Here is a 13,830-nt window from a genome sequence, read left to right as displayed (position 1 = left end):
GCACACAGCGTCAAATTGGAGATGATCTTCACGGAAATTTTAAAGTAGAATATTGTTTTAAGAAAAGTTTTTGAAAAAATTTGAATAATTTTGACAAGTGATACATTTTTATGCATTTAATTTTAAAAAGCTTTTTCTTTAGTAAAAAGAGAAATATTCTATAAGAATTAATGCAATGCACCTTCTCTTTATAAGTTTTTTTAATTTCTATAAGAAATATTCTCTCTAATATTCTATAACAAACAAGTCAATACATTTATAGGATGCAATTTCAGCTACTAATTTTTTTAATTTGTATATTGAAAAGTCGTGATGTGTTTTGTTACTATTCTTTATTTTGTTCTTTTTTTGTTTCTCTAATTTTTTATATTTTTATTTTCTTGAATATTTATTTTATAAATATATATTTTTTTTCGGAAATAAAATTAGTAAGCAACTTATCCTTATTTGCATTATTCTACACTACTAGAATTGTACTTGGATACTATTTAGATTTAGTTAATTTTTTTTCTATAATTTGGGCTACAATTGATTGAGCTATTTTTATGAGTTATAGTAATGTATATATTTTGGTGCTATTAGTTTTTTTTGTAGTGGTGATTTTTTTGAGGGGGGTGGTTTGTATTTGTTTTCAATAGTCCGCAATTGTTCGTGATTTTCGTTGTTTCTATTGATTTTATGCTTAGAAAAGTAACCTGATTGCTTTAATTGCAGCTCCCATCACGAAAGGTGCAAAATGGAATGGCGAATTCAACAGATGTGATGCTGAATAAGTGTGATTAATTTTCGTTTCGATGTTGGTTACTCTGTGTGATTAGTTTTCGTTTCGATGTTGGTTACTCTATTTTTTTTATCTAACTCGTGTTTTAGTGTAAATTAGACGAAATAATTAGGGTTTGCCTTTTTTTAGCTAAAAACTATGAATATAATGAGTTGGTCTAAAATTGAAGGTGTTGGATATTTGTGTTTAGCTTTTTGTTGTGCTATTTTATGATTTTTCTGTGATGTTGACATTATGTATAAGAATTTTGTATTGGTTATTGACATCTTTTATATCTTTATGGTTACTTTTTTGTTATTGTTTGTGGGCCTTACTCTCTTTTCTTTATTTCTTGATTCAATGATTTATTTTTCTTTTCTTTTCTGTTTTTGTAGTGGTAAATAATGGGAATTGTTATTTCTATACGAGGTCCATGTTGACTTGATAAGTATGATCAAGATTTTCCTTTTTCTGAATTTTTGTGTAGAAAGGAATTTATAGTCAAATTTATCTTTGTGCCTGTAGAGAATTGCATGAAGTTGAACGTGAATGGATCATTTTTCAAGCGAGAAAACAATGCAGCTTGTGGAGGAGTGTTTCGTAACCATCTTGACAGATTTGTTGTTGGTTTCTCTTGCAATTTAGGTAGCTGCTCCATCACACAAGCTGAGCTCTGGGGCATTATAAAGGGTCTGCACATTGCAGTAGCAAATGGATTCTCATGTTCTCATTGAATCTGATTCAGCCATGGCTATTAATTTTATAAGAGAAGGTTGTACTAATTCTCATCCTTGCAAACCTCTCCTTGATGATATAAGCTTGTTAAGTAGCCGCATTCATAAGATTGAATGAAAGCATACCCTGAGAGAAGCGAATACTGTAGCTGACACTCTTGCCAAGAAAGGACAGTAGCTTTCTCTTGGTCTTCATCTGTTTGATACTCCGCCTCCTGATATTAGGAATTCTCTCTTGTTAGATAGTTATGGTTCTCTAAGGCTGAGAGGCTCTTGTTAGTTTTTGTTTTGTTTTTTTTTTTTTTCCTGTTTTTTTTGTCTTTGACCTTCCTTATCCACCAAAGAAAAAAAAAACTTAGTAACCAAATTTCATTTGTATAATAAGCAATGTTACTGTGAATGTGGTATATCCTTATATATATAATTTTACACCACTTGAGTTTTACTTGGATGTTATTTAGATATATTCCTTTCTTTTTTGACTCGCCCCTTCTTCCATTGAGAAAAGAAGCTTTTTGAGGAAGTTAACGCGAATAATACCACTTTTTTTTATTGTTGTTTCATTTAATTTGTATGAATTATACATTTTATTTCCTTGGTCGTTGATGCCAAATTTGATACAATTTACTGCAATTGTTGGAATGTGAGTTTTCATGATCATATTTGAGTCCCGAAAAAGGTATAAAATGAAATTCTACCCTACTTTTCCATTTTATTAAATTGGTATTTAATTTGTCTCTTTTTTGGTTTATTCACATTTAATAATGTCCTATATTGGATGTGATTTGTATTGTCCAAGGCTAAGTTTGTTCCAAAAGGGAAAGGATCATTTGAGGACCACTCTAAAATTACCAAAACATCGGATGTGGAGTTGATTCCTTCTAGTTGTTCGGAGCTCTTTGCTGTTTCATCTTAGTGTATGCAGAAAGAACCAAGTATTGTTGACTTAAAAGCTGATGAAGATACGAAGGTTCTATGTTTTTCATTTCTTCTTTCACTATTCTATTCCATTTTTTTTCCTTTTTTTTTTATCCAATGTAAATTCAAACTATTCTTATGTGTGCTATAATATTGTCCTTGTCTCAAGAGAAAGTCTGTTGATGCTGTGAGAGACATGTCAAATAAAGTTAACCATTTTGATAATTCATGTTATAAAGTTAATGAAAGTGAGGAGGCAAGTATTGTCAAATTATTTCTCTGATAGGGTGCTGACTTTTATTTTTGAATTCTTTTGACTACAACTATTTGTATTTATCTATCTGATTTGGTTTTAATTTTCGTGCAAGTTTTGAAATTAGAAGTATGTTTTTGTTCTTAAACAAGGTTGTGTTGAGGGTAAGAAAGAGGTGAAACCTCCCTTAAAGAGGTTGAGAAGATCGTTAAGGCTGGAGTTTGATGAATCTAATGAGCCTCATGCCTCTGGGATGAGTGTGCATCTGGACAAGGGGTTAAGTGACATGGCTATCCATTTAGGACTAATAGGAAATTAGATATGGAAAGTGCATATAGTATGCATCTTTATGGTGAAGAATGTGAAGTCTTTTTGTTGTGTCCATATAATAGCATTTGATAATTTTAGGTTGTAATGCAGGAAATATGTGGATTAAGATGTTTTGATCTTTTGTATGGAATGCTTTGTGTCTTTTTGTTAGGTTTATTTCTCATGTAATTGATCAATTGGTAGGGTGTGGACACAATATCATTAGCCACTAGGCAAAATTAATTATGTAGCCCTTTATTTTTGTAGTTCAGTTACTTCTTTGAAATTCAATAAAATGATAACTTAAAATCTTTTATTCCACAGTTTAGGTTATTGCTTTACCTGTTTGTTTTTGGCAAATGACTGTTTTATAGGATTTAGATGAATGCATGTTCACATGTGCTTGAATCGTTTATGCAGTTTTTTTATATTGAACAATTTGAAACTGATCCGTCACTTTTTTTTGAGACAGCTCTCTTACATACATGTTGGTCAAATTAGTTAACTTAGTCTAAGTAACGAAATAGTAGATTCTATTTCTGTTTTAACTTTTTATATTGGCACTTTCTTTCAATTTCACTAGAGTATTCATCCAAGCATCATCCTCACAACATTTAAGAATAAAGAATAGAAGAGAAAGCAAAAAGGAAAAAAGAAAAGGTAAACTAACATTCTTTTGAGAGCACTCTCTCTTTCTTCTAAGATGATTTGGATTAAAAGATAGTGGTTAAGAAATTTGTAGGAATGAATTGAGGTTGGGTCAAAATAAGCTTAGCACTTATCTTTGTATTTCTTTCTTTTATCTTGAAAAATAGTAACTTTGCCAAGAAATTTCGAACATCCATTTCTTTTTCTCATAGGCTAAAACAATAGTTTTTTCAAATCCTTAAGAATGAGTATAAACTTGTCCCATTTGAAAAGGTTTCTGCAAATTGTGGAAAATTAAGAGAGAATATTTTTGTATTTTGAGTATTGTGTCTGTTGATGGACAATCAATATATGCTTTTGTTAAGGAGCAATATAAGTGATGAATGAAGTTACTATTAGTATGATCAATGTAAATATATTAGTCTAGATACTTTTACTTTCAGAGTATGAATAATTGTCATAAAAAAGGTGAACTCTTTTGGTAATAGTTGTGATGAAAAATGATTTGATAAATAATCTATGTACATCACCTTTTACCTTTTTGGAGGGCGTTAACTTGGATGATGGTTCTATCTTTCACTATTTCAATGAGGTATATTTGTTTGATGTGTATTTAAAGACATAAAGATTGGATGACATAATTCGAGAGAACGAAAAAAAAAAGAATCGAAATAAAGAACAGAAATCGCACGGGTTTACTGCTAGTTTAATAAAAATAAAGAGGTTAGCTCTATTACAAAAATAAATATAAAGAACATAATCATCTAAATAATAAACAGTTTGCTTTGCTCTCATATTTCATATTTGCTAAGAAGCGAAGAATGCAATGGATTCTCAGTCTCAGGTTACAGTAGCTCTTGCTCTTTCCCTTCTTGGTGGCCTCAGTACTTCCCTCGGTACTCTTTCTCTCTCTCATCAGTCTTACAAGTCTTCTGTTCTTCAGCTTCACTTATTACAGGTGCCCCTTTCTTCTTCTTATTCTTTTATTTATTACTATTATTATTGTAACCAATTTTCCATTGCAAGTTGGAGGGAACACTAAAGAGGAACAAGCAGAGTTGCTTCTTCAGTCCTCCAATACAGCCACTACTTCTGCTCCTGGTACTCTTCTTCAGAGCCTTCTTGTGCTAATTTAATTCTCCTATTTTTATTTTGTTGACTTTTATTTTGCACTGATTGGAATAATGTTTTAATTTGATTATAAAATTTGTGTTTTTTTTTTTGGTCAGTTAATTGGAAGTGAGGGCTGGGGTGGACTCTACAGTGGCCTTAAGCCTTCTATACTTGGAACTGCTGCTTCACAGGTTATCAATTTCAATATAATTGGGTGATATGATGATTGTGTTTTTGTGTTGTTATTGTTAGGGTTTCATATGGATTATGCTATTCAAATGGTGCCAGGGAATATACTATTACTTCTATCAGATTTTGAAGAACAAGGCTGTGGCTATTGCAGCTGCTAGAAAACTTAAATTTTGGAATTGGAATGCATTTATGGTGTTTGTTGATTTGCCAAACTAAATTTGCCTTTAGCACATGTATCTTTAGCACCTTAATCCATGCTGTTTATCATCTTAATTCCACCATTTCCCATTCCTCTCTTGGATTTTTTGTTTGCTTTGAAATTTATAATTTCTCTTCATGTTATTGTAGGTGTGTTTACTATTTGCCTATCTTTTTTTTTTTTTTTTTAGCTGAACCATACATGTCATGTTACATTTTGCCAAGACGCATTTTGTTCATAACAATCTAGAGAATTCAAAATTGTGCACTATTTGTTTCTTTGGATAACAGGTTTACTCACATTGAAGATTCAAATAATTCTTGGTTGGTATTAGATTATTAGTTTCTTTAAAAGCAAATATTTGTACTGTGTAATATTCAGCCTTTGAATGCACTTGCTTTTTAATGTGTAACTTTAATGAAGAAAGTTCAAATTCATACAATTCCAGTTTCTTTCAATTTTCAAAAGCAAAGTCACACAACTTTTCACTATGAAATCAAATGCTTTTACCCTCTTTCCATTAGGTTCAAGTCAAACACAGGCCTGGATTTACTGAATTTTATTTTATGAAAACTTACAATTTTTATTGTAACTGGACAGTGTAATGTAGAAAAATGTCCTATTAGTTTCTTTGGAATGCTGATATTTGATCAATGTCTTCGCCCTTCGGGAATGGACAGATTCCTAGAGTTAACGTTGTTGTCATAGTCTTTGTTTTGAAAAGGGTTTTTAATTCTTCGATAAAAAATGACAGTGTTTTACTTTTGAAATTCAGTTGTAGCTCCTTTAGGATGATTTTGACAAGGTCTGCTGAGTTTGGTTTGGTTTGGTAGCACAGCTTTTTCTCTTTGTTTTTCAAGGTAGCACATGTTCTGGTAACACTACCATACTCATTCTCACATTAGTTGATTTTTATTTTATAATTAGTTTAGAGCCTTCATTGCCATACTCTATTGTGGCATATCTTTTGGGATGCATTAGTTAGTTTCGTTGATTTTTATTTTACAGTTTTAACTCTTTGCAAGCTGAGTACTTTTGTCATTTGCTTAAGCCTGTCACGTAGATGGATCAATTTTGTTTATCATTTGGCTGAAGCCTAAACTTTGTAGTTTTCTTTTACTATTATTTGCCCATGTGAGAAATCACTTTATTGAAGATTCCATATCAAAGCACCGTAGCACCTACGTTGGATGAGAATCCATAAATGAATGTTATCATGTTCCTAATAAATGAACCGTCAAATGAATATGATTAAAGCATGGGGTTGATACCATTTAATTATTTTGGTTGAACAGGATTTGAAGGATATGAAGAAGAGGCTGAAGGAGATTGAGAAGGATACTAGCGCCCTCCAAGAAATGGAACATTTAAAATGAAGATCTTGATAGATGTATGTATTTCCTTCAAAATCAATAAAGCTCTTTCTGCCATGAAAGTAAAGGGTATGTATTCCCTTCAAAATTAACAAATCTCTTTCTACCACAACCAAACCTTACTATTACAATAGTTTATTAGAATAAAAGAAACCTATAGCTAAATTACATGTGTGAATGAAATCTCACTTTTCATTAAGTTTGAATTTGTTGATTTTCCTGCATTAATAAAATCTATCATGAAAGCTGTTTTATAGATTTTCTCTCCTCTAGACCTTTTTGGTTTATTAAGTTTTTTGTGCATTTGATAGTTGTTTATTTAGTCTATTTATTGTTTGTAATGAATATATCAAAGTGGCTAGGAATCCCAAAAATAAGTATTTGTTTTCAGAACAAAATCTCAAAGTATTGATTTTGAATTATTTTCTATTGATTAAAACAATTATCAGATTAAATGAATCAAAGATTTAAAACAATTATGATTAAAATACAAAATGATTGCTCTTTCTTCTCCCTCTAACCTTCATGCTTTAAAGTTGCAAGACTACCTTTGTAAGGAATGGAAAATAATCTTACTGCTTAACAATCCTTGGGTAATTACTTTCTGTAATTTTGCACATAATAGAAATAGTTTTTATGCCATTATTATTTACTTAGGACTATGATAATTGCGCAATGGATTCTCAGCTATATTAGTGCTTGAGCTTATTCCCCCATCTTACGGTTGAATTTTAGTATACTATGCAAAAGATTTTTTGTTACTATTAGTATATGAACTTGATCACTGTCAATTATGTAAATAGGTAGCATATTTGGTATATTTGGAAGATTCCCCTTATCATCCTGTAAGCTTCTAGTTATTATTTGGCATATTTAGTTTCCTTTCCATTTTTGTAATTGGGTTTACTTCAAATCTGGACCTTTTTTGAGATGGAAGATGGACAAGGAGTGAAAGGCAGAGGAAGACCTAAGAAGACCATCCATAAGGTGGTCAAACGAGATCTACATGTAAACGGTCTCTCTGTAGACATGATACATGATAGAGTTCAATGACGTCGTTGGATCCATGTAGCCGACCCCATCTAGTGGGACAAGACTTTGTTGTTGTTGTTTCTTTTTGCCTCTTGTTATATGAATTCATGTTCATAATGCTGAGAAAAACTCGAGTTTTCAGCTTCTCGAATCTGTCGCTAAAGTGGTTTGGGGAAGGAAAATGGGTGGGTAGATGGGAGGTGTCATTCCGAAGCATAGCAATGGGTTATATTTAATTTAGGGCTTTTGCCTAATTATAGTAAATTGCTTAGTAATTGCTACTAAAGGTGTGAACTTGGTTAGCTATATTTCTTGAGAATTTTACTTCATTTTTTTCACTTGGAATTTTGATTAATTGTGAATTAGGATTTAAATATAACTCAATTCCTTTCGATGGGCAAAAGCATATCAAACAATGAGGTCTGATTTGATGATGAAATTGTTGTTGAACACGTGTCTATATATCTGAGGTTAAACTAAAGGATTCAATTCATGATGAAGTTATTCCAAACCAATTAATTCAAATCGATTCCGTAATTTTAGTTTTCCAAACTATAATAACAACAGTAATGTTAGGTTCCTGTTTCCAGGTGGAATTGAATGAATTATATCCAATTATGACATTCCAAACTCCCTCTCTATGCACACACTACATTGCATGAGATCATTCTTATTTCTTACATGTGAGCAATCAAGATTTTAATCTACGTTTGAGTTACTTTTGTTTACCCATTTTTGCTTTTTTTTTTTTATTATTCCAACAGATCGATCTGAAGAAACCATTTAAGTGCCTCCATAAATCCTATACGGACAGATTTAACTTTTCTCACCTCTCACACTTTCTGGTTTCTGCAAGTTACGGTTTTTAAGATCAAGTCAAAAAGGACTCATGGGTTCATAGTTTTCAAGTTTGAGGAGAATCAGAAGCAAGTCATTGCAGAGAATAAGGAGCTCAAGGCTATGAAAGATTTCATTGCTTGCCTCCCTCCTAATGAGTGCCGCGATGCTTCCATGAAGTAATTAGGAAGTGTCACTTATGTTATGGTCTTTCTATAGGTTCTAATGATTTATAATTTTATTTATGCATTGAACATGATTTATGATTTAATTGCTGTATTTCTGTTACCACTTGCCTTTTTTAGACTTGGATGCAGGGAAGTAGTAACCTTCAGTCCTTTTGAACCATTTGCTAGGAAAGTGTGTAGGTTCTTGCCGAATTACTATTTTTTATTGATGAAGGGAAATTCCATCTAGAGGGTGTGGTATTTCAAACTAACTTTGTTTTAGATGTTTATTTATCATTTGTAAAATTTGTTGTAGGTAAAATTAGTTCTGACATAATTAAAGTTAGAGTTGGTTTTGAGTTACTTATGTTCGACAGTTTCTATAAGTGATTATGGCAGCAAGTGAAGAATTTTCACTTTAATTAATTATTAAAGTCAATTTTGGAGGCAAGAATTTCTTATGGTACTTGAGAATTAGGCATCAAAATTAGCAAAATTGTCTGTATTGGTTTTCTTTTTCTTCATGTGTTTCTATGCTTCCCTCTAACAATTTTATATTCGTCTTTTATATTCATTTCATTACTGTTTGTTCTTTTTTTTTTTTTGGTTCTTATGTCTTAGATTTTAATTTAATCCATTCAATCTCATTTCACGTGCTATAAATAAAAATATAAACATAATTCATAAAATATAAAAATATAAAAAAAATTGACCACATAAAACTAATTTTATAAAGGAAAAAGCTCTACATCTATGTAAAAATTATATGGATGGTATCCATATAACTTTCACTTCACGCTCCACTCTCCCGTTTGTTATACACGCGCCTTTTATAACCTATATAAGGGAATTCTTATTTTGTTTTTTCAACATTTCTCAACGTAAACCTTCTCATACAACGTAAACCTCTTTCACGTTCTTCTTCATGTTCTTTTTCTTCTTCTTCTTCTTAAACCTAATTAAAATCGTTGTTCTCCTCTTTCGCGTTTTTCTTCTCTGCATTATGGATCTGGATTGATTCAACGCAATTAGCTTCGTCGTTCATCTTTTTCTTCGTTTTCTTCTTCGATCTGCACTTCTGAATTGAAACAATGAATGAATCAACTTTAAATAAGCTGAATGAGTGCGATTTTGATGATTCTTCTGAAACGCATCAATTTGATGAAGTTTGGATTATTGAATTTTGAATCGAATTTAATGGAATGAAATTGCTAATTTTGTTTGAAGTGAATTGAATGGACTGAGGTGATCTACATCTGAATTGAATTGAATTGACTTCATAATATGTAACTGTGAGTAACTCTGAGTAAATTTGAGTAACTTTTCGGTTCGGTAAGTACTAAAGAGGTGGTTCATCACTTTTATGTTTTTGGTTCGGTACGTAGAAAGCAGTCTAACAAAAATTAGACCAACGTGTTTTGTTTTCTTCCCTAAGCACTATATAATTGTTTCACCGTAATTAAGATTTCGGTTCACCATACAGACCAGCTGTGTTATGGACGAAAAATTTGTCCCAAAGGTGGGAATGATTTTCAAGACCCTAGAAGAAGCTAGAAAGTTCTACAAACATTATTCCAAACTTGCTGGTTTTTCCACCAAAATAAGGAACACGACTCGGGATGGAGACAAGATTAAGAATTAATTAATTGTATGCTCTAGAGAGGGGAGGTGGAAATTAAAGATATCTCCAACTTTGAAGACAAACCCTTCAGCTGGGTTAAATTGTCCGGCCAGAATTTACGTACACATAATGAAGGATGTTGGTCTTTGGACAATTTCCAAAGTTGTTTTGAATCACTCACATCCTTGTTGTCCAAACCAGGTTGAGATGCTCAAACAACACAGGGAGCTTAGCATGTTCGTGCGTCGCACCATTGAAATCCACGAGGAAGCTGGAATCAGACCGAGCAAAACCTACCAATCATTTGTGGCAGCAGCTGGCAGCCACCGTGAACTAGGTTTTATAGAAAAAGATGTAAGAAATTACATCACAAGGGAAGTACGGAATATTTCAGAAAAAGATGATGCCAAAGAATTTGGGAAGTACCTAGTAAGAATGAAAGAAAAGAACCAAAATTTCTTCTTTGAGCTCAACCTTGAAGGCGATCACTGCATTAAATATGCATTCTGGGCTGATGCAGGAAGCAGGGATGCATTCGATTACTTCGGAGATGTGGTTTCATTTGATACCACATATAACACAAACAGGTATTCGGTTCCTTCAAAGATACTTTTGATGTTCAGTGGCTGTACATATTTTGATTCACCATAGTGTGCTTGTTATTTATGCAGGTACAATTTGGTTTTAGGTTCTTTTGTTGGTGTAAATCACCACAGGCAGTCGACACTTCTTGGATGCGCGCTGATGAAAAATGAGGATATTCAATCATTCAAATGGCTATTTGAGTGTTGGCTACATTGCATGGGAGGGAAGGCACCAAAAGGTATTCTTACCGATCAATCCGCATCGATCCAAAGGGCAATTGAGCTATGCATGCCAACAACAATTCACTGTTGGTGTATCTGGCACATCATGAAAAAGACCCCAAGCAAACTAAATGGCTACAAGGGACACATTGATATTGAACAAGAGATGAGCCATGTTGTTTGGAACTCGTACACAAAAGATAATTTTGACAGAAACTGGAATAATTTCCTCATAAAGTATGGTCTCGGAGGCAACAAGTGGCTTTCAGGTAATTGAGATTTCAATTCGAATAATTTTTATGCTTATATATTTTTTTCCCAAAAGCATGCACTATTTTCGGTTCACCACAACTTATAAATTCGGTTCGATTTGCAGAGCTGTACGAGGATCGGCATATATGGATTCTGGTTTACTTGGATCACCACTTTTGGGCCGGGATGAGAAGCACACAAAGGAGCGAGAGCATGCATTCATTTTTTAACAAGTTCATCACACAGAATAGCTCCTTGAGACAATTCGTGAAGCAATACGACAATTACCTCGCAAGCAGAGAACAAGCAGAGAGAGAATTTGATGTTGCAGATTTTCACACTGTGATACCGTGCACAACAAAATCAGCAATAGAGGCACAGTTTCAGTGTGTATATACCCATGAGAAGTTCAGGGAAGTTCAAGCTCAATTTAGAGGTAAAGTTAATTGTATCACAAGATCAATGCATTCCACCCTAGGTTTCACAACATATGAAGTCATAGAGCAGGTTTCCAACTCCACATTCAACAAGTTTGTCGTCACCTATGACGCAGTATCACGAGATGTAAAGTGTCATTGCTTGCTGTTTGAGTCTAGGGGCATATTGTGCCACCATTCCCTAAGCGTTCTAAGCTTTGAGCGAGTGGATAACGTGGCACCGAAATACATATTGGAACGCTGGAGCAAGAACATAAAGAGGAGGCATACACACATCAAGAGTAGCCAAGATGAACCTGTACTGGAGCCAAGAAGTAAGAGATTTGATGAATTGGTATTTCAGTCACACAATATATGTGAATTTGCATCCGAGTCTGAAGAGTTGACCGGAATTTTGCACCGAGCATTTGACAAGGTCATGGCAGAGATGGAAGAATATCAAGAGAGAAGGAAAAGAAAAAGTTTGTTAACCCACGAAGAAGTGACATTAAGCAATGTGAACAATCTTCAAAGCCCACCACGTATCAAAACAAGAGGTCGGCCCAAGAACAGACTTGGATCAAACCTGGAAAAAAAAATCTCAAATGCCATGAAGAAAAAGAAAAAGACAGCTCCAAGTGAGGTAAAACTGACTTGCTTTTGATTAGTTAAAAATTCAATTGTTCAATTTTCTAATATACAATTATTTATATCTTTTGTAGTTGAACCTTTTAGACTCCGGATCATTGATTCAGTCAAGCTCCACTCTTTTCAATACACCAGATATGAATTATCTAAGACAGGATTTTACAAGTTTTAGTTTTTATTAATGTAAATTTTTGTTCACGCATGAGCAAATTTCGGTTCACCATGGTTATAGCAGGTTTAATTTCTGAATGTTGATAGTCTTTAATGAATAGTCACTTTTTTGTGAAATTCTATATTGATATATGTATTTTTTCGATTCGTCTAGCATATTAATTTCTAAGTTGAATAATAAGAATTTATTTTTTGGTTCGTGGTTCAGAGTTCTGAGTTCTGATAGTAGCATTCTTATAAAATTATAGGTGTTATGTTGAGATATGCACTTTTGCGGTTCACCAGTTGCATTAATTTTGGTTCATTGTGTTTTTACGGTTTAGGATTTAGGGTTTAGGTTTTAGGGATTTAGGGTTTATGGGTTCATGGTTCAGTGTTCAAGGTTCTGGTTTTAGTGTTTAGGTCTAGGGTTTAGGGATCAGGGTTTAGGGATCAGTATTTAGGGATTCAGTGTGTTTCTACTTTTTGGTTCGCCTAGTGTAGTAATTTCGGTTCACTTTGTTCTTTTGGAGTTTATAATGTATTAGTAATCACCCTGATTTCTTTCACTGTGAACCTGCAACAAAATAGCAGTCAGGCAGTTCCAACAGGTATATAACAAGACAAGGAGTAATCCATCTTGAATCAGTATATACATTAACATTAGATCCATACATTAATATTAACATTTACATTAATGTTGACATATATACATTCAAAAGAAGCAGTGTCTTCAAACTGCACTGGTTTTGAGATTCACTTGATGTTTCTGAATCCGTTGGAACAATTTTTTCTTTTTTCATGAGCCTCTTTTGTCTTGTTCTTTCTGCCAGCGTTATATTGTCAAATTCCGATTCTGATTTGGATTCCGAAAAAGATTCTTCTTCCGAAGAAGAATCCACAACAACAACTTTCTTTTCTTCTTTCTCCCTTTTTCTTTTCTCTTTCCCCTTTATTTGCTTTCTATACAGAAGTCCCTAAAACATAAAATTATTTAGTTAGCAGAGTATTTGAAACGAGGAAATACAAAAACAATTAGGTGAATCAAAATGACCATAACCACTCAACCGAATTCAATTCATGTGATGAATAATACGTGATAAACATTCAATTATCAAAAAAAAATATTTCTGCATTCACAATGCTTCAAATCAACACATTACCATTGTGTCTGTTGCTTCCTTAGAAATCCGGTCGAGTATCATCTTCTTTGTCCAATAGGCCACCCACGATGCCGGGGGAGCATCAAGTCCATCCAAGTGAGGGAACTTGGTTTCATGGAAGTAAATCAGCATCAAAACAAAAACATAGCCCTCAACGGACTATTTCTTCCCCTTTCTCTTGTTTTCGATTCCTTTTCTCAAGAAGCTGAGCACATGACATACCCAATCCCACTGTCGGA

The 13,830-nt window shown here is 33.1% G+C and overlaps 2 protein-coding genes across 23 annotated transcripts; both read left to right on the top strand.

The window, feature by feature from the left end:
• Positions 1–4,245: 4,245 nt before the first annotated feature.
• On the top strand, positions 4,246–8,807 carry LOC112766279 (uncharacterized). Of its 22 annotated transcripts, XR_011874901.1 has the most exons (7): positions 4,297–4,580; positions 4,649–4,723; positions 4,852–4,926; positions 5,902–5,986; positions 6,422–6,516; positions 7,303–7,344; positions 7,430–7,675. XR_011874901.1 is itself a non-coding variant. In XM_025812186.3 (5 exons), the coding sequence occupies exons 1-4, from the start codon at positions 4,449–4,451 to the stop codon at positions 6,500–6,502; spliced, it is 363 nt and encodes a 120-aa protein (XP_025667971.1). In that variant the 5' UTR covers positions 4,246–4,448; the 3' UTR covers positions 6,503–6,516; positions 7,437–7,925. The 22 variants fall into 22 exon arrangements, 4 of the variants coding, with proteins under 4 accessions (XP_025667971.1, XP_072078375.1, XP_025667970.1 ...); XR_011874899.1 differs by lacking the exons at positions 7,303–7,344; positions 7,430–7,675 and adding an exon at positions 8,296–8,807; XR_011874902.1 differs by lacking the exon at positions 7,303–7,344 and having other exon boundaries at positions 7,437–7,925.
• A 1,478-nt stretch (positions 8,808–10,285) lies between these two features.
• On the top strand, positions 10,286–11,239 carry LOC112762718 (protein FAR-RED IMPAIRED RESPONSE 1-like). Its single transcript, XM_025808575.1, has 2 exons — positions 10,286–10,743; positions 10,828–11,239. The coding sequence occupies exons 1-2, from the start codon at positions 10,286–10,288 to the stop codon at positions 11,237–11,239; spliced, it is 870 nt and encodes a 289-aa protein (XP_025664360.1).
• Positions 11,240–13,830: the final 2,591 nt, after the last annotated feature.

The sequence above is a fragment of the Arachis hypogaea genome, chromosome 17 (assembly GCF_003086295.3).
Source record: "Arachis hypogaea cultivar Tifrunner chromosome 17, arahy.Tifrunner.gnm2.J5K5, whole genome shotgun sequence".
NCBI lineage: Eukaryota > Viridiplantae > Streptophyta > Magnoliopsida > Fabales > Fabaceae > Arachis > Arachis hypogaea.
Note: the sequence above shows the minus strand (reverse complement) of the source record. Positions and strands in the feature narration are given on the sequence as shown.